This window comes from Centroberyx affinis, unplaced genomic scaffold, assembly GCF_046629955.1.
Source record: "Centroberyx affinis isolate AG114_WGS23_722 - 3 ecotype Tasmania unplaced genomic scaffold, CSIRO-AGI_Caff_v1 ptg002870l_1, whole genome shotgun sequence".
Classification (NCBI taxonomy): domain Eukaryota; kingdom Metazoa; phylum Chordata; class Actinopteri; order Beryciformes; family Berycidae; genus Centroberyx; species Centroberyx affinis.
Window position 1 is genome coordinate 1 of NW_027281003.1, and position 23,595 is coordinate 23,595.

Genomic DNA, 23,595 nt, shown 5'->3' on the forward strand with positions numbered 1-23,595 from the left:
TCGCCGTCCGTCAGGATGAGGTCAGAGTCGTCATCCTTCAGCTGGCACTCATTCTGGTGGGGGAAGAGAGAGCATGTCAGATATTCCATACCCAGGGTTCCCACACATCAAAATCAAGGAGTTTTTAATGACTTTCATGATCTTTTTTGGTTAAATTCAAGGTCTCAAAATTGCCATGTTTTGGGGTAAGACATGTTACTGGTCAAAGGACACTGGACACTGGTTTAAAACTGCTGCAATATCAAAGCAAATCTCCATCATAGGGCTTTCCTCAGGACTTTAAGTGTTGAGGCATATTGGAGAATTTGGGTGCTATATTTTAACAAAAACTCAAGTACTTTCAAGGCCATCTACATCAAGGCCTTATTTTGTTTTTCTCAAATCCACAAACTTTCAAGGTTTTAATGAACAGTTGAAATTCTGACTTGTGCATAGGTCAAGTGCAACGATCATATGCTTGATCATCTGCTCAATAGAGCAAATCTCATGTCCAATCCAATGGAACCTCCTTGCCGCATGTCACAAACATCATTACAACAGCTTTTTTAAATTCAAACAATAGAGAATGAAAAATTCACAAATTAAATTTGGTCAGGAATAGCATTATGAACTAGCGTCTGACCTCATAGGCCTGAGGGCTGGTGAGGCAGCGGGCCAGCGGGCCGCAGCAGGTGGGCAGCGTGGCTGTGAGCGGGGGGCCGCTGTGAGTCAGGATCGGCTTCAGGTAGCTGAAGGGGGGCTAGGGTCAAGGACTGTTTCAACTGAAAGAAGCACTGTGAGCCATTAGACAGTATCAGAGAGTGTGAATAATGAATGCTGAGGTTATTCAATATAGTTGTGGTTTCATACCCATGTTTCTGTCGTTCTTATACAAGTTAGTAACCAAGATACTTACCAAGTTATTAAGTTAATATGCTACTTACTTGACTTGACTTACACAGCCAATAAAGGAGGCTATTTTTTTAGAGGCTATACTTGGTACACCCTCTGCTGTCTGACACTGTGAACTACACAGGATAGTCATTGCTCAGCTTTAAACTTACTGGATACAGCTAACTAGCTAGTAATGACACCAGTCTCAGTAATGCCATAAACACCAGTCAGTGTTTATGGCATTACAAACCTATCAAGTTCTTATAAACTTACAGCTTATCAAAGACACAAAGTAGACAATCTAAACACAGACAATCTAAAAATATGTTATTTTTTTCTGGAGAAAACACCAAAGGATACTTGTGGTCAAAGTTGTACCAGATTCTGAAAAGCCAGGCACTTTCTTGCTTGGTGCTCCTCCTCTCTGAGCCTTCAGCAATACTCATCTAGACAAAAACAGACATGCAGTTTGGTATTCTCTTATACTCACGGTCACATTATAGTAACAAATCTTTCACAAGGGCTACACTCACAGAGTTGTCTTGGTCAGAGTCCACTCCCACTCTGTTGAAAGAATCAGACATCTAAGTCAGTTACAGTCACAATCAATTGTCAAACCAGAATAGCATTGGGAAGTACATGTGTTTTCCACTATATAGAGAGTTCCTAATTTGTTTCTAAGTTCCTGTTTGTATGGGATTCTTGGCATTTTAACCTGCTAGGAGTACCAGATGGGTCCGTTACACAACATAAAGCAATGCCATCGGTGTCAGGAAGTCTGGACAATCAAAGAAAAGTATTTTATAAGTCAATTTACCATTATCTGAAATGCCCTGATGTGGAAAACCCCACCCATCTGGGGCTCCAAGCAGGTTAAAACAAATGCTAATTGTGTACAAATACTATCTGACCCAGGACTGACTTTGACAGTGCTATCTACGGTGAGGTGAGGTCATACCTTATGTGCAGGCAGGACAGCATCTGGGTGGTTCCCCCGCCACAAATCCAGACAGTGAAGAAGACCACGAGCAGCGTGGTGGAAAACATCATCTGTCGGGCGTACGTGGCCGTGTCCCGGATGGACAGGGCAAAGGTCATCGCCCCACGCAGCCCTGAGGATCACAGTGGGGAGAATACACACACATATACAAGTTTCTGTGTGAGACAAGTCAAGCCCGGAAATGAGTGTTTACATGCCTGTGTGTGTTATCTTTTGGTTAGATAACACTTTGCACAGCGGCATGCAGGAACTGGAAAAACACTCCAGTAGACAATCAGGTTAAGTCAGTACTCCAAGACAGGGTGCAAAGGAACAAAAACTCAATTTCCCTCATACAGGTCTTACACATGACTGAATAAGTTTTACAATAATCAGGATATAGAAGACATACTATCGTCAACTAAAGCATCTGCACACTACTGACCTGCAAACATCATCATGTGCTGGAAGTTGGATCTAATCTTGTTGCGTCGGCCCAGGTTGAGAAGGAAGGAGAGAGGGTAGATGTTGGCGGCTCTGCCCAGGAACACTGCCAGCTGGGAGGGAACGTGGTCAAGGAAGGGTCTTGATCCAAGCACAAAACAGAGAGCTAGTGTAGCCCACTCACCATACACCACGCTTATTTAATAGACTTATAGCTTGTGGTTTTCCCTTTAAGTCAATTACTGTTTGCTTCTTGGTTGTAGCCTGTAATAGTCTGGGAACTTCACTGACGTCACCATTTTCTTTGACTGCTGAATAATGTTGAAACTGGTTTATGAGGGGGGGTTGCCAACTGGGGGGGTTAATAGCATGACGTGGAGCTGATCAGATGGAGTGTGTGTGTGCCTGTGTGTGTGTGTGGGAAGTGGGGAGGTGCTCTGGGATTAGAGAACTAAAACCTAAAAGTGAAAGTAGCCACTATAACGATAAAGCAGCATATCAGGCTTGGTGTTAGCATCATAACGCTTACATACAATCATTCATTATTGTGTATCATTCGCTAGTTGGCCCCAGGTAGTTTTATACGAAAAGATACGAAAGCCCCGACGATGAACATGGGGTTGAAGACGTGGTTCTGGAAGGTGAACAGGGTCAGACCCATGTAGGAGAAGATGAAGTTCTCCGCCAGGAAGTTCAGCAACTCAAACAGCTACAACACAAACAACATTTTCTTCAGCTGATGTAGGAATAAGAAAACGATGACATTTACACATTACATTTAAAACAAGACCAGTGCAGTAACATTTTCAGTTATATTTTGTATCTTGCATAAGGTTTGAAAGTGAAAAAAAAAGCTTTCAGTTTTCAGTTCTGGATTCTTCTTTCATTTACAATGTCCCTTACTTTGCCATTCGAATCTTTTTTTTCCATTATTCAAAAAAACATAGAAGATGTTTTTCATTCATCCAAATCTTCTTCACCCTGTGTTGGTGTGGGTGGGGTGTAGAGGAGAGGCACGCTATGACAGCTGAATGGCAAGTCAAGCACATCAGTTCTCTACTGATGAAGATGGCTGAACGTGTTGCTGAACCATGACAGCAAATGTAAATACTGACTAGGTATTTTGCCAACACATTGTTGATTATCTTATTATGACGATATATTGTAAAACATGACATGCAACTAATTAGTTATGTCACATTTTCACTTTTTTTTGCTTTCAGACCTTTGTTGTCAGTTTCAAAACTATTTTTCATTTTCAAAATAAAGATACAAAAGGTACAAAGGTACAAACTCCATACTTAGATAGCATAAATAAACAGAATGGCTATTGATGTAGTTGTAGTTCTAGTCCGACCTGTTTGGTCCTGTCCTGCGACTCAGGAGACAGGTTATTGAAGGTGTAGTGGGCCTGGGTGATTCCACAGAACAGCACTGCCACCACTCCTACAACATAGCGGGGGAGGGGGCACAGACAGAAAAGAGAGTGGATCAATACAGCTAACCCCTGGTTCTATAATCAGTTAAGAACAATAATGTAATGTTATATTTTACTGATCCTCGTAGGGAAATTCAGTTTTGCTTGCCCCCTCCACAGGGAGGACAGTCTGCAGGCTCTGATTCCTTATTGATTCTTTTATTGGTTCCTTTTAATTTTCAAAGCTTTTTAGCACCCAAAAATAGTACAACCTTCACTTGCATATGTGAGGATGACAACAAATGAAATCATATACTATTTGGTGGACTCTTTTATCCAAAGAGCCAAAGTCACCCATTTTTAGTATGGGTGACCTGCGTGGGTATCGAACCCCTAACCTTGGCAGTGTTAGTTCCATGTGTCTGTGTGTGTGTGTGTGTGTGTTACCTGTGAAGCCACAGGCCTCAGCCAATAGGAATGTGCTCCATGACATGAGGAAGAACAGAGCCGTCTCCAACAGCTGGAAATCCCTCAGCTTGGTGAACTTGGTCACGTAAGGTCAGTCAAGGAGTTAAACAATACACACAAATAATATATCTTAAATCATTCAATCTAGTCTTTAGTCTTAAAATCAGATTTTTCTAATATGTGAATCTGAAAAAATCTGCCAGTGGGGTGAGATAATTTCACCTGTTTCCAACACAAATAAACTTGTGTCAAGAACTTTCTTATTATAAACTTATTTTAAAATATTGTCACCCGTTTCAGGAGAATTCTTGAAACAAATTAAACTATATTGGAAACAAGTGAAATTATCTAGCCAAATGACAGATTTTTTCACTTGATTTAAGAAAAGATTTTAAGACTCAATACTGCCGAAATGACTTAAGATATTTTTTGCAGCGTTGTATACAATGTAATACAATGTAATGTAATGTAATGTATACATAACTCATCTGTTACACTGTACACTGGGAGATCACTTCCAATTTAATAAATAATGAATATGCCACTTAATATATTAAACTGCAATCATGAATTGTAAATATGCTATAGTGGATGGTTTTTAAAGACGTAATAAAAAATTAAAACAGCGAGAAAGATATGAGAGCGGTGACGACTCCGGTGGCCACGCCCAGAGCGAAGGAGCCGCTGAAGACTCCCAGGAACATCCCAAAGGACTTGAGCATGGCCATGACCTCGAAGGTGTGACTGTTGTCCCCCTGTGGCTGGTACGCTACTATGGACCTGGTGTAACACAATAAAACACCACACATACATTCAGTAGTAAATAAGAACTACAAGAACTACTACTAGTGCTATTATCAGGCAAATATTTTTGCCTGTTAGTAAGTCTCTTTGGCTTTTTCTAAAGCATTTCATGCCTGCCTCTCTTCCTAAAAATCGGGCCTTCACAGCCATCGCTAACAAATGACTGATCCCAGGCAGAAACTCACAGCTTCTTGAGACTATGATGTGTCAGACTTGGGTCAAATAGTATATTTGCAAATAATTCTTAGCCTTGGTCTTAATCTAGAGTGTGGGACAGCAGGAGAGGACGCATCGGGACAATTTAAATAGTCGTTTAATAGTTGTCAATCACAGGAAAGTATGGAAAAAAAATCAGAATATATTACTGAGATAGTCTAACCTTTCCGGCACTCATTGTAATTTTCTATGTGGCAAACCCCATTCATCTGGCACTTAAATAGGATAAAGCAAACCATTAAAAGTATTTGTAAATTATATTTGAACCAGGTCTGACTCTAATAGGAGGTTTATTATCTCTCTCCATTCCCAGTCCCCACACTTACAAAACAAATCACCATATATTTTGGGAGATTGTCGACACGAATATATTGGCATCCTGCCCTCTCCTAGGCTTCTGGATACATTTCAATGAATGTAATGTCATTAATGTAAATAGGAATTTGCTAAACCAGGTTACATAAGGGTTAACCAAACAAATAAATGCATAACTATTTTAAAGGGTCTGCTTCTTTGGTGTTGAGCTAGTATCTAATATCAAATGGCTGGTGCTTTGTCATGTTTGTCCTGAGGCAGAGGCACACATTGCCTTGCTCTACTTAGTACACCCATTCAACGGTTTGGTCAGAGTCTCCTCCACACTCTCTCCCTGGGGACCGGCCCTTCCACTGGGCCTGCCATAATGAATTACAATTCTGGGGAAATAATAACCGAGTTCCACGCAGAGGAGGAGACAAACCGAGAAGTGTTGGCTTAGGGGGGCAGCCTCACGTTTTCCCACAGTGTTAATGAGAAGCTGGTATGAGGTGCAGCTAAAAAAGGTCACAAGCCGATCTTTACAAAATGCATGACTTGCACTTCCGCCATTTCTCTCACAAAAACAGTTGGCAGCTCTGGTGACCTTAGTTAAGTAGTAGAAGAAGTTTGGCAACATAAATATTCTAGATGGATCAGGATAGACGCAGACTCATGGCTGATAGAGTGTGAGGAAGGCAGAGGACTTACGAGGACAGAACCACAGCCACCGCGTCGTTGAGCACGCTCTCCCCAAACAGCAGAGCATACAGATCCACATCCACCTGCAGCTCATTGAAGATGGCCAGCACCGTCACTGCAACACAAACACAAACACACACACACTTCTTGGATCCCTCTTGTTTTCTTCCATGATATAAGAACCGACCCAAATAACAATACGTGTCACTGAGCCAATTCAGAGGTGGCAGCTGGTGTCCATGTTTTAGGGTGGATTGTTTTTGTTAGTGGAATTTAATCTTTGTGTTTGTGAAACAGACTATGTATTATTTGTACTGAAAGCGTCACGTTTTAAGGGACAGAACTGAATTCCACTTATATTTCGTGTAATCTGCGAGCAAGAATCATTCATTTAAATCTAATTCAATTAAAAACTGCATAGTAAATGTACTTCCTTGTCATCAAAACTGTCCTTTTATTACAATATAACTATCTAAGACATACTCAAAGCTGCTGATTAAGCAATTGTTACTGCAGACTGAAAGCCATCATACACACCAGGGTCTGTGGCAGAGACGATGGCCCCAAAGAACAGGCAGTCAGTGAAGAAAAAGTCTCCATTCAGCTGTCCCACCTGCTTCATTAGCATCACACAGCCGTACATCAGCAACCTGGCAAACAGGGGAACGGCAGGTACTTTCCATATCAGCAACACCGACCGTACTGACATCACGCATGCTTTACCACCACAGAAATTGACATATACCAAAAATGCATTGGAATACAGTTTCTTTTGTGCATATTGCCTAGAACATAGAATGTACATGTGAAATCAGAGCAGTGGACCTTGTTTTTTGGGGGAATCTGTTGGCAAATAAAGCAATATTGTTCTTACCCAATGATGAAACAAGAAATGACTGTCCCCAGAAAGGCATAAGCCAGGATGGAGCCCATGTTCCGGAAGAAATGTCTCTGAAAGACACCATCAATAAACACATCAAATATCTATCTATATGTTGAGTACAATCCAAGTCATTCATCTTTAATAAAAGCTTCAACTAATTAGGTTTCTAAAAATGAAAGGACATTACATCAAAGGAGGAGCAGAATCATGTGTGTTAAAAATAGCTACTCTTTCTAATTGTTGAGCATTTAGATTATATGTGCTGCTTATTGGTAGGGACAGTAACAATACTGTACCCTTTTCAAGCTGTAGCCGGCATGGAAGATGATAGGGGGTAGGAGGATGTTGAAGAACACTTCTGGGTCAAAGGTCACCTGAGCCACAAAAAAAAAAATATATATATATATATATATATATATATATCAGTATCATATTATAGTGCAGAATCACTGGAATACACAATGAAACATCTGCTTTCAAACGAGAATCCTCCAAAGGGCAATTATTGCTAATCCTGGCCGGACAAAATATTTGGATTTCCATGCTGCTGCAATTAATGCATGAGTTTGATCAATGTATCATCAGAAATTACACATTTGGGACAGACTGAGGCGGCTCCCAGGCCAACCAACCAAAGGTGAGTGAAATCACAAGATGGGGAACGGGGACAGTTTCTCCACACAGACGGAGGCAAATGAATGTCAGCTGATACTAATTTCACAGCAGTAAAGCTTTTCATCAGATCACCTTTCATTCTAGAAGACCAAATGGCCGGTGTGGAATGCTGTCATTAAGGCCAGGATCTTGTTTTTTAAATTTTTACACAGATCTGGTGACCGCAAACCTCCACCAACGCTGAACAATTCCCCATCTTGCAGAGCAGCACCCAGTTGTAACGGTTTATGTTTGTTTATCGTTTGTCTTCCGGGTTTGATTTTCCCAGATAACAGCAAATGAATGAAATGCTGTTTAGTAGCCGACTTGGAGGTCCCAGAAGTCGGAAATTCCCACCAGCACATGAACCCAGCATAACAGTTATGGATTAAAAAATGATAATCACCTAGTGGTGGAAATTCCAGACATAATCAACTGATCTTCGGGTAAAGGGCCTGTCCACCAAATTTCATCCAAATACGTTACTTTTTTAGTTATCTTGCTACCAAACAAACAAACAGAGAGGGGTGAAAACTTAACCTCCGTCCTACTTTGTTGGCGGAGGTAATAAGCCTTTTCTGTAAGTTTTGAGCCCTTTTTCTAAAAGCTCTGATCAGGTTTTAGATTTCCCAACATTGTACTGCAGTGCTCTAAATGAGAAAGTTAATTAACGTGGGGAGAAAACTGTTGACTGGAAGCTACTGGAGAATTCATGCTGCATAAAAACAGAGAAATCATCTGAAATGCCTCACAGATAGAAGATCAGATTTGTAGAAATAACAGTATGAAACCTTAAGATCTTTAGAAACTTCACTCCAATGAAATGTAGCCAATGCTGGTGCTTTCCAACCTATCAGATACTGTGCAAGCCTTTCTCCTACATCCAGTTTCCGCTGACACAATAACACACGGGTCTCTGGTCTCTACCTTGCGCAGCATCTCGTTGTCTTGCACGTCGTCCACCTCGTTGGCGTTGATCTCCCCTTTCAGAGTGTACTCGTAGAATTTGCCACTGACGTTCACCAGCAGGGTGGCGGGGCTGGCGTTGACGTTGCAGCTGAGGGTGACGTTGCTGATGTCCCGAGGAACGTGGATGCCGTAACGCAAGACCACACCAACCAGTAAGCCTGGACAGAGAGAAAGGACATTGGGGGGGGAATTTGATTATGGTTTTACGCAGGTTATGGTTGAAACAAGGAATGTACGACGTGAGATAAAAATATTGACCTGCTTGGATGTCAAGGCCGAGTTTAATAGCAGGATGTAGACATATAGACAAGGGTGGAAGTAACTAATTACATTTACTCTCGTTACTATAATTGAGTAGCTTTTTTGTGTATATTTTTGAGTATTTTTTAAAGTCAGTAATTTTATTTTTAATTAAGCGTGTTTTTACTTAAGTATTGTACTTCACTACATTTTAAATCGCATCCATTACAGAACAGATGGTGCGGCTCTCCATAAGACCATCATAAATTGTCCAATTGTGGATCCATTCGCAGTCAGAAGAGTAATATGGCTTTACTTTGTTTGTGCACTTAATTTTGTAATTTCCAAATTGTCCAATTAAAAGAATCAAGTTTGAACTCAGTCCTCTCATTCTTTAAGAATTGCATGGAAAAGATCACATGTAACGATGCTCTTTTCTGAAAAAGTGACTCAGTAACTTTTACTTTAAGTATATTAGAAATGAGCTTCTTTTTTCTTTTACTTAAGATTTATAGATTAGATTTTTATATCTGTAATTTTACTTCTATTTAAGTAAAATATCAGCAAAGTAACAATACTTCTACTTGAGTCAGACTTTCTAGTAGGCCTACTCTTTCCATCACTGTATACAGGCTAAGTGAGAACTCCAAAATGTCAGCTTTTCAGGAACTAAGAAAAACAGCGTTGTGTTTCACCGCCATGTGTTTCTGATGTATTTTCGGTTTTGAAAGGGTTTCATAAGCCCAAGATTTGCAGAGTTTTCTCAATCTGTACAGGAGCATGTACTCCTTTAATTGAAGTTAAAACATGAAAATCACCAAGATTGGATTTACATGGTTTTCACATGACAACAGCAACATACTGCTGTAACTAGGCATATTACCTTACAGCATGTAACTGTAACATACTGATCCTTAAGATACCTAAAATCAGCAATACTAGTGAAACTGCTGAGGTTGAAAACAGAGGAACATTTAACATGAGCCTGCTGCTGGCATGCAACCATTTCTAATGTAGGCCAGCATTATCCGTGTAACGAGAGCCCACAGCTACAAAACAGTACTGGGTCAGGAAATCAACATTTAGTGCCAAAAAAGAGAGTAACAGCACTGATGACATCACTCAAGTCAGGTGGGGCTTCTCACCATAAATCATCGCCAATCCAGTTTCGTGTAAAAACCTGAATCGCCGGTGTTTGAACAACCAAATGGTCAAAATGGTGAGGGTGAGGAGCATGATGAAGATGAGCAGGTCCGCGCTGTCCTGCCGGTGGCTCTCCTCAGCCTTCTTCTCTGTAACGATGTTCTCCATGGCACTGTCGTCCTCTGGAGATGATGCTCTGCAAACACAGATGCAGACAGACAGACTCACTAGCATGAGCAGCCACAGTGTCCTCGTTGCCCTCCTGGCACTGTTGACAGTCAATTTAAACCCCATTTTGGTTACTCAGTGGCCAATTATTGTAATGTCGTCGTCGATAAAACCAAACTTTGTTGAAATCTTTTATGCAAGCTGGGAGGTAGACAGCAGAAAGACGACAGCAACAGAGGGATCGATCCCGGCCCGGAAGTGAAAGTATTTTTTTCCCCAGAAAACGTACAATGTTTATTTCGGTATAAAATGCCTTAGGAAAACGTTGTTAGTTTAAATTGATTCAGCGAATTAAAGTATAGCGTCAGGTATTGTCGGTCACTTTTAAAGGAAATTGTTACTGAGCAAAGATAGATTTGGCACTTTTACATGGAACATTTCCGTAGCTGTTGAAGCTAGTTCTAGTTGAGGACTCTTATTGTGAAATCTGTTTGATTTTCATCAGTTTGAACTGGAAGTGAGCTAGATGAGCTAGAAGATTTTTGTTATGATTACAAAATTGTGTCATGTAATATCCGAGATGAGCCATTTTGGTAATCAAAAAAGTACACAAAAATTATTTATTTTAGTATTTCAAGGGTGCTTCACTGATGATGTCATTTGGATATAAGTACAACTAAAAAATATTTCAGTTAACCATAATTTGAGTATCTTACAAAATAAGTGATATTTGAGTGGGATTTTTGTTATCTTTTCAAAACCCCTTTCCTTTTGATTGTAATCCTCCAACTGTCCAGATGACGGCGATATCCAGTGTGCGCAATGTGACAAGTCTCGCGACACAGAGTGAAAATGTGGCATTCACGTTTTCTCGGAAAAGCGATATTCTGTGTTATAAATTTAATGTGAACTACCTGTATTTCGGAGGTAAAAGCGAGCATGTTGATCCCGGTTTGCTGAGTCATTCCCTCGTGAGTTTTTGGCTACTACATGATATTGGCTAACCTATCCTGACAAGTAAAACCAAAAGTGGAAAGAAACCTTATAATCCTTGCTACAACGTAGTAGGAAACACGAGGACGGCATACATAGTGGCTGTCGAAACTAGATTTACATATGTGTATATTTGCATTGCTATTACAACATTTCTTTCGACTTTTGCACATGGTCTATCTGATAATTAAGTATGTGTCGTAGGAGCTGAAGCGAACAGAAACAGGGACTTCCGAGGAGGACCTGAATGCAGCAAGAGAAGAACAATCCGCCGGTGTTCTGTATTTTGTTCCGTGTGAACCGCGTCAATTCTAACGTTAAGCGGAATCGCCCTTTTACTTGGGTGTCAGTTTTAACGTTTAAATATATTAAGGCAACGTCATTTACCTCATGCAAAATAAGAAAACAAAGATGACTTCCAAACTGAAAGGTAGTAGCTTTTGGCATTATCTTAGCTTACTTAGCTAACGCTAGCTAGCATTTGCCTCTGTGTTGTAAACATGCTGCTAACGTTAGTACTGCTAATGCTAAATCTGATGAAAACAAAAATAAAATAGCGAGCGGGCTGCTAATATTGGTGTCACATTGTTGGGTGTTTAAAGCTTGTATCTTAGTTAGGAACTCACTGTATCTGATGTACACAGCTTGATAACGGTACACTAACATTATACACTTTGTATGCAACTCTAAATGCACGTAAACCCAGAAAATGGCGTAAAAAAAACCGTTTACGTAAATTCATAGTACACATAATAGTGACTGATGTCAAAACAATGTACGTGTTATGGTAAGATAAGGTATTTTAATGAACACAGCATGAATTGACCTTTGTTGATATTGTTGTTTGTTAGACATGATGGTCACCGACAAGAGGTCGTAGTTTACACACACATACACTTATTATTTACCACTATATCACTGAGTTGAATCAATATTTACGAGCATCAACAACTCTCCTGAAGCAAGAACAGTTGGGAAACAACACTCCTCTCTGATAACCAGAAAATATAAACATTACAGTACAGTATTTCCTCTGTAACTTCTGTAACAATTCATATTTTGCAACACTTGTGGTTTTGAGGTCATTTTGTTTCTATTTGGCCCTGTTATGGCTGCCAGCTTTGATTCTAGTGCAAGTTGTAGTACTAAAACTGGTTTGTGACTTTTATAATGGCAAAATTGGCACTTGTAATCATGAACCCCAAACCCCATTTTTGTTTGGGAGAAAGTGGGCTACTTCATATGTTTAACTTTTTCCCTGACGATCATCCTGAAGATCAACTAGTTTTCCTATACATTGTCAGAGTGTCAGCTCCATGTTTTGTCTCTTGACAACAGTAGATTTAGGATTTTGGTGTTGAACCGTGGCAGAGGCTTGTTTAGGCATGTTCATGTGCACAAATCTAGCTTGAACTGACAGATTATCAGAGGAATTACTTGTGAACGTTGTTTATGCTAATTTAACATTAACAAAGACAACTCCCTCTTTAATACTAGGCAGAGTCCATATACAGTAGATGGGTTAGGGTCTGCTGGTCAAACAGATCACAGTGTGTTCATGGTGGACTATGGAGACTGCAATTACATAAATACAAAACAAGCAACAAGGGAACTATTGTAACGGTATGAATCTTGTTGGTGATGTGTTCTGATTGCAGTTGGGAAGGTCGGATCAAAGAGCAAAGAGGATGCTCCGTATGAGTTGGAGAGTCAGTTTGTCCTGCGGCTGCCCATGGTAGGAGTGTTACACACGCTGAAAATGATAATTCACGGGTAATTGAATCTGAGTGTTTTCTGCAAATGACAATTCATCTTTTTCTTTTAAAGGAATATGCCTCAACAGTAAGAAGGATTGCCCAGTCCAGCAGCATGAACCTGAAAGACAGACTCACCATCGAGTTGCACCGTAAGCCGGTTTACCAATAGCCATTACACTGCTGGGGTCCATTCCAGAAAGCATGTTCAACAAACTCTGATTCTAACCCTGAACTCTGAGTTGATTAACCCCGAGATAGGAAACTCTGAGTTTTGAAGATGAAAAACATAGTTAAAGATTTAAAAAAATATATAGATCAAAGACATAGAGACATGATTGTAAGCTCACAATCTGATCCAGTAATAATGTGTTTGGTGATTTGCACTTGAAAAGGCATCAAGGTTAAAATACAGTAGATTTTACATTTTTAGACATCTATTTGCATCTTGGCTCAACAGCATTTAGTGACTTTATTTCAGCTACTTCAACAACTGTAGTAAATTTAAACATTGTCACTGAAATGCTGTTAAAACACATTAAGACTATGCACCCTATTTAAAAAAACTCACTTTCAAACTACATTCTGCAGCTGCACCACGATCCTGCTCAAATATTAACATATAATCTCCAATATTATAGGAATGATGTTCCATCAGTGCCACCAATCGCATCATGAGTGATAGAGATAATTATTCATTGATCCTACGTGTCTAAAGCTTCATACCAATTTTGTAAATTTATTACACATTATGTACAATAAACATTTCAGTGCAGGAACTGCTCTAACAAACTGACAGCTGTCTTGTGTGCACAGAGTCACAGTGTTATAAAAAAAATAATAACTTCCACTCGCAAAAAGAGGTTTTATTCTGAGCTGAGGGCGAATTCTCTCTGTGTAGGCTAATATTTGAATGTGAAGGCAAAAAACGCTGTTCAAAGAAATGACTGATGCACATAAAAGCGATAACTTTAGATAGTCCTTGAGTAACAAACTAATATCCAACCAGGATTTTAATTCTGACATACAGTAAACCTCCGCTAATTAATGCGCTTTGATACAGATTGAATGAATGAGGAAATGAAACAGCATGTCTGGCTCTGTAAGAGGGAGGAGACAGAGAGAAACTCAGGGTTTGTTGTTGAAAAAAACCTGCCAGCGAGCAGGTTAGGTTTGCAGAGTCAGTTACCGTGGTAACTGACTCTTTCTGGAGCTGAAAAGACGGAGTTTCCCTCATCTCAGGGTTAACAAACTCAGAGTTTTCACTAAACCCGCTTTCTGGAATACCACCCTGTTTACCTCTGACTTGTGTGACGGCATCCACTTTTAAAAACACCATTCAAATTTGTTGTAGATGTTGCTCTTATTTTAAGGCTGTAATAAATAGATTGAGGTTATCCATTAAAAGATCTAGTCCAGAATTTAAGTTTTTTCACTCTGAAATGTATGTATGTGACAGCAAAACATACATTTTCAATGTATGTCGTGAATTTAACATTTGCTTGTTTGTAAACATTGGAACAAAAAGCAGTTGCAACTGGCCCAGCCCATAAAAGATAGTTACACTCTCAGACTCACAACATAACAATCACTGGGGTGTCCATATGGAAGGTGTTAAAATGCCACATTCTCACACACAACATATCCACATCATGTTGTCCTTTTCATTTGTAGCGGATGGTCGTCATGGCATAGTGAGAGTAGACCGTGTCCCCTTGGCCTGCAAGCTGGTGGATCTGCCCTGTATCCTGGAGTCTCTGAAAACGGTGGACAAGAAGACTTTTTACAAGACTGCTGATGTCTGTCAGGTAGAACAATATAATTTTCAAATGGATAGTTTTGTTGCTTGTTACAAAAGCACGATACTGATTTAGACTGAAAAGTACTTCACCACAATTTTTTTTAACAAAATGTTGGATGATTGTTAGAAACTTTGGGTTTGTGTTATCTTTTTCCTGTTTGTGATTAAATCATTTTACAACAACACTAAGTACTCATGCAGAGCTCAGTAATTCACTCTAGATTAGGTATTACTCCACGGCGTCTTCCTAACTATTAATTTATCCTCCATGGGTTAGATGCTGGTGTGTACACTAGATGGAGACCTTTACCCTCCTTTAGAGGAGCCCACTGGAAGCACCGACCCCAAGAGCAAGAAGAAGGACAAAGACAAGGACAAGAAATTTGTCTGGAACCATGGCAGTAAGTAGACAAGCGCGTACACACAAACAAATTGTGCTGAGTTTAGCCCTCTGTGCTGTTACTTCACACATCAGTAATTCAGGGAGTTTAGTTTGTCTTCCACAGCTGATTGAGCTGCCTTGACTTCACTAATCCTGTTGTTTTGCTCTCCAGTCACCTGCCCTCTGAAGAACACACGCAAGAGAAGATTTCGGAAGACTGCGAAAAAGAAGGTTCTGACATTTTCATTTCCCCTTGAGCGCTCCCCTCCCCGTTCCCATCCATCTCTTTAGCATCCCTTCCGATCATCCATCTCTTTCCCAGGCTTTATTCCAACAAGACATTTACATTTCATAAAACAGGAACTGTGGTGAAAGTGAAAACTAAGATTTACATATAAATAAAGCCTTTCCATCTTAGTTTGCCCCCAAAGGTATGCAAGAAAGCAATTTCACCACTGCTTTGATCAAAGTGAAAGCGAGCGCGTGAGCACTAGACTTCTACTTTGTCTTTTGAATAAATCTTCCAGAAGGTGCAGAGACGAGCCATATTGATTTGGCTCCCTCTGTTTTTAATCGCTAATGTGCTTGCTGGCATGTGGCCAGCTGCTACCTTTTGTGTGTGTGTGTGCGATGCTGATAGCACTGCATGTAACTCCATCTCTCTCTTGCAGTACATTGAGTCTCCTGACGTGGAAAAGGAGGTGAAGAGATTGCTGAGCACAGATGCTGAGGCTGTCAGTGTCCGTATCCTTTTAGCCACCCACAATCGTACATCTGCCCTACAAAGCCCAAAGAGCAGTAACTATGTGAGTAGTGAAACCAAGACAAATGACACTAGTGTTTATGTCATGTACCAACAAAAAAAACTGTTGGTACAGAAGTGGACTGTATATCATGTAATATAGCATCAAAGGGTCAGCATCATTTTTGTTGATATGAAATCTAAACCCTAGTCATGGCTCTTGACCTTTTAAGAAGCACAAAATGAATCTAAAGTTAATGCTGTTTTGCCTTTGTAGGGCAGACCTAACCTCAGTCTCACCCAGCAGCAGTTCTAATATGTCCTCTCACACAGATAATAAATGCAGCTTAGTCAAAATATGCTGATGTAAGCCCCAAGTGGTGGCCTTGACTCCTCCTAGACTCACCTGACTTGACTCTGTCTAATGCGTCTATGTGAGAGATATACACACTGCAAGGATGCCATTAGTGCTCTAATGAAAGTCTAAACTTGCCTGACAGAATAAGAGCAGAGCAGGGCTGCTTTCAATGTCTGCGTGCTGCGTGTTAATTAAGATGGACTGTGCATGATCATTGCTTAGTTGCTTAGTTTCACAGTGATGCTAGGTTCTAATTATAGTTTGAGCGTCACACGCAGCAGCAGTCATTCAGATGTCACACTACTAAATGTCAAAATAAAGCCAATTCCTGTGAACCATTAAACAGAAAGTGTGAAATTTGAAGGACCACAAGTGTTGTAGTGTGAAACAGTGCTGTGCTGAAGGCGTAGCAGAAGTACAGTGGGTAGGTTGACCTTAACCCATGGTGTTCAGGGTGGGAAATAATAGCGGAGGATGAGACCAAGGAGGCAGACCAGCACGGTTCTCTGGCCAACCTGGACTCCTCACCTGGCACCTCAGGGCACAAGATAGGCCATGGATCCTCAGGTAAGTGACTCTTTCAAGTGATTTTTTCAACAGCTCATGGGGAAGCAGATGCTTCAAGTATTAGTTTTTGAGTTCTCTGCCAGCTGTTTTTGGCCCTTAGATAGTTTTTGCAAGTGGATTCCCCAGAGCTCCTTGCTAGACACCAACAAATGTGCTAGCTGGGGGGGGGGGGGGGGGGGGGGGGATTGGAGTGAGTGAAACTATGTTGACCCACCCGTTAACATCAGAGTGCTTTGATAGCACAGTATTGTTGTAACTAAGAGAACTGCTGAATAAACTGATCAATTCAGGTGTTGACTTAGCCACTACGGTTAGAAAGTCACCAAGCTACTTCCTGGTATGTGAATGTGCCACACACCAACCTAGAGCTGGCTCATAGGTAGATAGATAGATAGATAGATAGATAGATGCATTTATTGATCCTTTCGGAAATTTGTCGCATGCCATACAGCAATGTCAGACAAATAAACAGACAACTATGACAACTACAATGACAGCAACAATAGCAACACAAACAACAACACTGCCACCTCACCACAGGTCACCACATCTGAAAATGCAATAACTTAAAATTTAACTACTACTACTACTACAATCTTAACAATGTCTTCATTAAACATTGTTGCTTATTTATGTATAAATAGAGGAAAACCTGAATTCCTGTAATATGAGACCAACTGTCCTAACTCAGTACTAGAGTTGTCTTAGGGATTGTTTTGTCAAATTTGGCTTTTTCATTTTTATTTCCATTAACAAATCCAAAAGTTCAAAGTAACAAAACACTAGAGGTGATTGCAACACACACCAGAGGTGCTTTGTGCCGTTTTAAAGAAGTTAATTTGCAAATTAGATGCATTTTTACCACAGCATAAGTCTACCTTCTCAATAGGCTCTCACTAGGTGAAAGTTTCTCCACCCTTTTGTTTTTAAAATCACCGCAGAGACTCGTTATCTTGTTCTATGTCACTGAGGCAGATCGGGCAGAGGTCTGATGATACGTTTTTTTTATGTTGTTATGGTATGGTAGGAAATTGAACTTATACAGTATATACATATATATACACATATGTAAAATTATAGATGAACTGATAGTAAATAATTTGTATTTGAGTGAAGGTTGTTCAAAACATCATGAGTAGGTTGGAGTCCATGTTAATGATACCTGGTTTATATCATACCACACCATATGATACCATCTTCTGATTTTTAACTTTGTTCAACACAATCCTAGCTAGACTGCTGTCTTGATGACCTCAACTGAACCCACATTAGTGTTCTTAATTCATGTTGCTTCCATATTTGTGCCCGTGTGTTAATACGCCCCTGTGCATTCCGCATGGCCAGCCCAGCATGACGAGCTGAGGGAGATCTTCAACGACATCAGCAGCAGCAGCGAGGAGGAGGAGGACGAAGGGGACCGCCACGAGGACGAGGACCTGAATATCATGGACACAGAGGATGATCTGGTCAGACAGCTCCAAGACAAACTCAACGAGTCTGACTCTGCGCACCACGAAACTGACAGAAACAACCAGATAGGTGAGAGGATGTCGGGGTTCCTGTGCAGGTCTGGAAAACGATGGAAAATATGTTTGATAATTTACAGGTCTTGTTCTGTGGTTATACATAGTTACAGATTTTATGTCACTTACATGTTGTGATATTTTTGTGAAGAATACTGTTCAGCTGTGTGAGTGATATGACCTAGTTGACAGTCACATTCCCCAGCCGCTGTCAGTTTACATCATACTGAACCCTGACCACATTATTCAAACCCAGTCAAACCTCCAGTCTGGAAAAAGTAATGGAATTATGAAATTAAAAATGTATAGGACCTCGGAATATATGGCGATAGGGATGTGTGTTTGCTTATGTGCATCTGCATGCATCTGTTATAAAATGATATTGAGTGTGTGTACATCTTTGTGCTGTGCTGAAAAGTATGTGTCTGAAAGAGTAATGTGGGTGGATGAAGTAAATGCAGCTACAGAATTTTGCAATCAGTCTTTCATGCTGTGCTTGCAACTCCTCGTATTTACATCTCGATGTGAATGCTGATTCTGTCGTCCTACTAACTTAGCATACCAACAGTCTTCTCAATGCGTTTATTTTTCTTTTGGAGTGATCCTGGCCGAAAACTTGGCATGCTGATTTCAGAACAGACTTGGAGACAAGAGACGGTCTGACATCAAATTAAATCAAACCCTCAGATACATGTCAAAGCAGAGGTCAAAAATAACTTGAGCCAGGTGTCTGGACTTCTAATCAAAGCTGAGTTTTCTAGGTCAGGCATCACACACACACACACTCGTACACACTCTCTCTCACACAAACACCAACTTGTGCACTCTTTCTCTTAAATACACATGTGCAACCTCGCCCACAGAGATATACACACACACAGCTCTCATCTCTCCACTTGCCTCCTCAACTTTCCAGTCTGACAGGTGTTGTGGCTCGGCGTGCTGCTGAGACAGCTGTCCAATCTGACAGCTCAATGCCTCCTCATCTACATACATGGAGCTGTCAGTCAGCAAAACTACTGGCTGGCTCCTCTGCATGAACCCAGCTCGACCCAGTACAGCCTTTCCTAATTCCTATGGTGTCTTGCCATGTGTATTTCTGGCAGAACCTGTGCACTTATAATGAGTGGCAGCCAGATGAGCTGCATCTGCAGGGAGTTTAAATTTCATCAATACGAGGATGGATAGACTTGGTTTGGAACATAGTTGATGGTGATGGAGCCACACGTTGTTGTGAGGCTATATTAGTTTGGCTGGACTTAATGAGAACCCCCTGTGGAGCCCAGGGCAGACTGATTTAGTAGTGCTTCGGCCTGCTGGTTCACATCCTTTTAAATGGGTCTGTCGTTGCAATTAACGCCAGTTTGTCAAACCGAAATGGAGGCATCCTGGTGGTTCAGCAGGCTAAGGTGAAAACCTTGTACTCACGGCTTTGAAAGTGTGAGTATGTTGCTCTCAAATTGTGTCACACCATCATCCCTCTCCAGCTTTTTCTCTCTACTATTGACTGCACAAAATCATAAATGACAAAAAAATAATCCTTAAAAAATGAAGGAGTGTGTTCTGTTTGGCATTGATGTGTGTGGGTTATTGTGTATTTGTGCGGCAGTTGTAACATGTGAACCTCCTGCTGTTCCCTGCAGTAATGGAGTATCAGGTGCAGATCAACAGTGTCAAGGCCAAGCTCCAGGAAACCCGCGCTCGAAAGAAACAGCAGGAGGAACTCATCATGAAAGTGGAAAACCAGGCCCTTAAGGTGAGCAATGAACACACACACCCTATATTTTCTTTCACTCACAAAGTAGTCACATACAGAAAGTAGGTCTGCATGTACAGGAACATGAGTGCACATAATGAGCTTGGAGGCAAAAATCTAAGCAGCGATGTGAAAAACCTAAAAAAAAAAAGAAAGAAAAAAAAGGCGGTGTTGAAGGCCATCGTTTTTTTTGTTTTTTTTAATGACATAAATATTACATTTCTGCCATCAGCCCTTTATAAGCATTTCCTCGCAGACAAAATGGCATGAAAATTCATCGTTCCGCCAAGTGCTCTTTAGAGGAGATTTTACAATGTGTGAAACATGAGCAGACATGGCCCTTTTTTACATTGCCATTTAGGGCTCTGATTGCCCAGTGTTTTGGGGCCGTCAAAGCCCCATCTCCAGTCATTATTATCACAGACGCAGGGAAAAGGTCAGCTGTCTCTGACTGGCATTCCAAATGGCCTTTCTGTCAGAGTAGATAGTGACATGAGCAGCCCAGGCGGACGCACGTTTAAAGCCATCACAGTTTAATGAGCCTCAGTATGCCGACTCAAACAAATCTTGTTTGTCTGTCTTCTCCCAGAACCGCTTCCAAGCTTTGTTGAATGAGATTATTCAGCAGGAGGAGCGGGAGATGGAGCAGGTAAGAACCTTTTTAATAAAAGGCTAAAAGCAATGCTTGCTGTGAACTTTCTACAGCTTTCTCCTTTTGCATTAATGCGATACTGAATTGTGTTTGAATTTGATATATCCTCTTATCAGGTGTCATTCTGTTATCTGTCCATTCGCAATTTTCATGCCTAATATCATAATTTTTCAAATCGACCCACATTAAATTGAATTTGTCAGAGGCTAACAGCCAAGGCCGTGCTGCAGCTATGCCGCAGTGGCCACCCACTGTCTCGGTTTGTTGTTTGTATTGACAAATGAAGGCAACAAATTAATGTGAAAAGACATGTTAATCATCATCCACTTAGCCTCCAATTACACCCTGGGGCTGTCGGGCATCAATCAAGCCTCCTATTTTCTGCTCCAACAGCTGGCCTCGCTTCAGGAGCAGCTGGACTCACTGATCGAGAAGTGACCACCAGGGGGCAGCCTCATGTCGTCTTCATACACACACACAAAGAGAGCAAGAGAGCCTTCTGCACCACCACCGAGGGAGGAGGGAGTCCTTATTAGCTGACATGCTGTGTCATTCCTTTCAGCTTCTGTTTTTCAGACATTACACGTACAGCGTACTGCGTTCTGTTTTAACAGTTCATATTTTGTTATGAGTTGACAGAATTGGTTTTAAATTGTCTATTACTGTATGATTAAACTGGTTGGCTTCAAGGCTAAATTTTGTGTCTGTTTTGCTTGTCATTCTGTCGCTAATTGCACTCCCAATTAACATGTCAGTCACCTTGTGCCTCAGCTGACCTTCCTCTTATTAGTTTACCTGCATGAAGAATAAATTACGAATATTGATATTAAAGAGCCAAAGAAAAAGAAACAGCATTGCAAAGTGACTCAATAGGACATTGTATCAAGACAAACCACCAGAACAGCCTCATTGGACATAGATTTTTACAGCCGTGTGGGGAGATACGACACCAGGCTCCAACGAGAAGTTGCATTGTTAATTGTTTTCTGTTGGTGGTGGGTAAACCTTCCAGAAGCCCCCAAAAATGTTCAATTAGGTCAAGATCTGGCTGACTGAGATGGCATATGGTTTGCATCATTTAAATGCTCACTGAGGCATTCAGTGACTCTCTCTCCCCTGTGTATGCGGGGCATTGTTCTGCAAGAGACCAGGATGGTACTTGCCATCCCATTTATATTCGAATAGGATAGAAATGCCATAGGATGAAGGTGATTACACAGAGTTGGTTTGTTTTAACTGATATTTAGTTTACCCTGCACTGAGTTGAGTGCATCTAAACCAGGCCAGGACAATCCACGCTAAACCTTAACCAGCCATCAGAGTCCTGCTTTTAATATATTCTGTATTCCTCACTTACTCAGATGTGTCCTTTTTAAATTTTGGCTGTTACCTGTAGGTTAGAGGGCCCTACCTGCTGTCCACTCCTCACTATGGTGTATAGGCCCACCATCATGCCCGGACAGCAGCCTTTTTACACCACCCTTGCGTCATGAGATTACTGTTCTTCCAGAATGATCTTTGGTTGTTGGAGAGTGATCTGGGCCTTTCTGGGCCTTTCCTGAGTCTGGGCCGGCGGTCATCCCCGCCTCCCCTACTCCTCCCTGCAGGGATTACCCCACCGTTCGGAGGGGGTAGGCAAGGGATTAGCTCCTCAGATTAAAGTGGCCATCTCCAAACCCTGGCTAATCCTGCCATCTGTCAGAGAGCAGCCAGCCAGCCAGGACTCTCTCTACTGGGCTAATTAGAAAGCCAGAAGCACACAGACCTCAAAGAATCTCCAAAACACACACTTCTGTCCAGCTCTACTCACCCCGCAGCCTGCAGAGTAGCCCCAAGGTGTAAAGTACACTTATCCACCTTGACGACCCCTTGACAGGGAAGAGGCAGACTGACTATGGAGCACACGTACCTTCTCAACCACCCAGGAGTCAAGAAGAAGATTCTTGCTGGAGGCACAGGACCTTTGCCACACTTCCCACCTGGGACGAAGGTAAGTCACAGCTAACCTAAATTCAGAGATAAACTAGATTTATAATTTATACTCAATATGTTGGAGAGAAATGATAATTAGCATTGTGTTGTAATTAATGTTTCACTGAACAATGGCTATTTTTAGCTTTGTAATGCACTGCCCACCTCAATTAGATTCTGTTGAATTATTCAAGAAGGGGGGAAATTATTCTGTTTCTGGCTCTTACACACAGAGCAAACATTTGGTCAACCAAATTGCAACATGTTTTTTGGCAGTGTGTGTATTTCTGTTCATCCACTGATCTGTTGGTCGCCAACTTTTTCCTTCCTAGTCACATCCAGCCATATGGCTCCAAGCCTGGACACTGTGACACACATTTTCCATGACAATGCCAGCATGAATCTCTCCATTTACCTGTGTGTGTGTGTGTGTGTGTGTGTGTGTGTGTGTTCCCTCTCTGACGAGGTGATTCCCAATTCCTCACATGGTTATCAGACCATTACACACAATCTGTCAAGCTATAAATAGAATTTTATATGGAGCCAAAATAATTTTACACAGAGTTGCGGTAAGGCTCAGTTACTCCCAAAGCACACAGACAGACAAACCTCATACATTGATAAGCTGTGTGTCTGTGTTGCATAAGAAATTGATGGAATACATGACCACAGCACAGTTTCATATAGTCTCCACTCTCTCTCCCCTCCTCCTCCCCCTCTTCCATCCTTTTTCCTTCCTATCCAAGCTGGTCTTCCACTTCCAGACACTGTTGGACAACTTTGAGCGGACAGTAATTGATGACAGTCGGTTGGCCAAGAGACCAGCTGAAATCTTTGTCGGA

General features: G+C 41.2%; 2 protein-coding genes across 2 annotated transcripts; one reads left to right on the plus strand and one right to left on the minus strand.

The window, feature by feature from the left end:
* Positions 1 to 5: 5 nt before the first annotated feature.
* LOC139658306 (sodium/hydrogen exchanger 6-like) lies at positions 6 to 10,385 on the minus strand (the record flags this gene model as incomplete). Its single annotated transcript, XM_071536398.1, has 16 exons — positions 10,089 to 10,385; positions 8,662 to 8,861; positions 7,377 to 7,454; positions 7,072 to 7,148; positions 6,735 to 6,847; positions 6,207 to 6,312; positions 4,820 to 4,961; positions 4,161 to 4,266; positions 3,654 to 3,742; positions 2,892 to 3,005; positions 2,298 to 2,409; positions 1,832 to 1,985; positions 1,407 to 1,437; positions 1,234 to 1,319; positions 623 to 728; positions 6 to 53 (listed from the first exon to the last, which is right to left on the minus strand). Coding segments are annotated over exons 1-16 (1,854 nt in total), but the record flags the coding sequence as incomplete, so codon positions are not given.
* A 1,120-nt stretch (positions 10,386 to 11,505) lies between these two features.
* On the plus strand, positions 11,506 to 21,468 carry taf7 (TAF7 RNA polymerase II, TATA box binding protein (TBP)-associated factor). The gene is made up of 12 exons (XM_071536415.1): positions 11,506 to 11,677; positions 12,906 to 12,982; positions 13,075 to 13,153; positions 14,676 to 14,809; positions 15,080 to 15,203; positions 15,357 to 15,415; positions 15,856 to 15,928; positions 16,738 to 16,851; positions 18,196 to 18,390; positions 20,018 to 20,130; positions 20,720 to 20,779; positions 21,176 to 21,468. Exons 1-12 carry the CDS (start codon positions 11,638 to 11,640, stop codon positions 21,218 to 21,220), a joined length of 1,113 nt encoding a protein of 370 aa, XP_071392516.1. The 5' UTR covers positions 11,506 to 11,637; the 3' UTR covers positions 21,221 to 21,468.
* Positions 21,469 to 23,595: the final 2,127 nt, after the last annotated feature.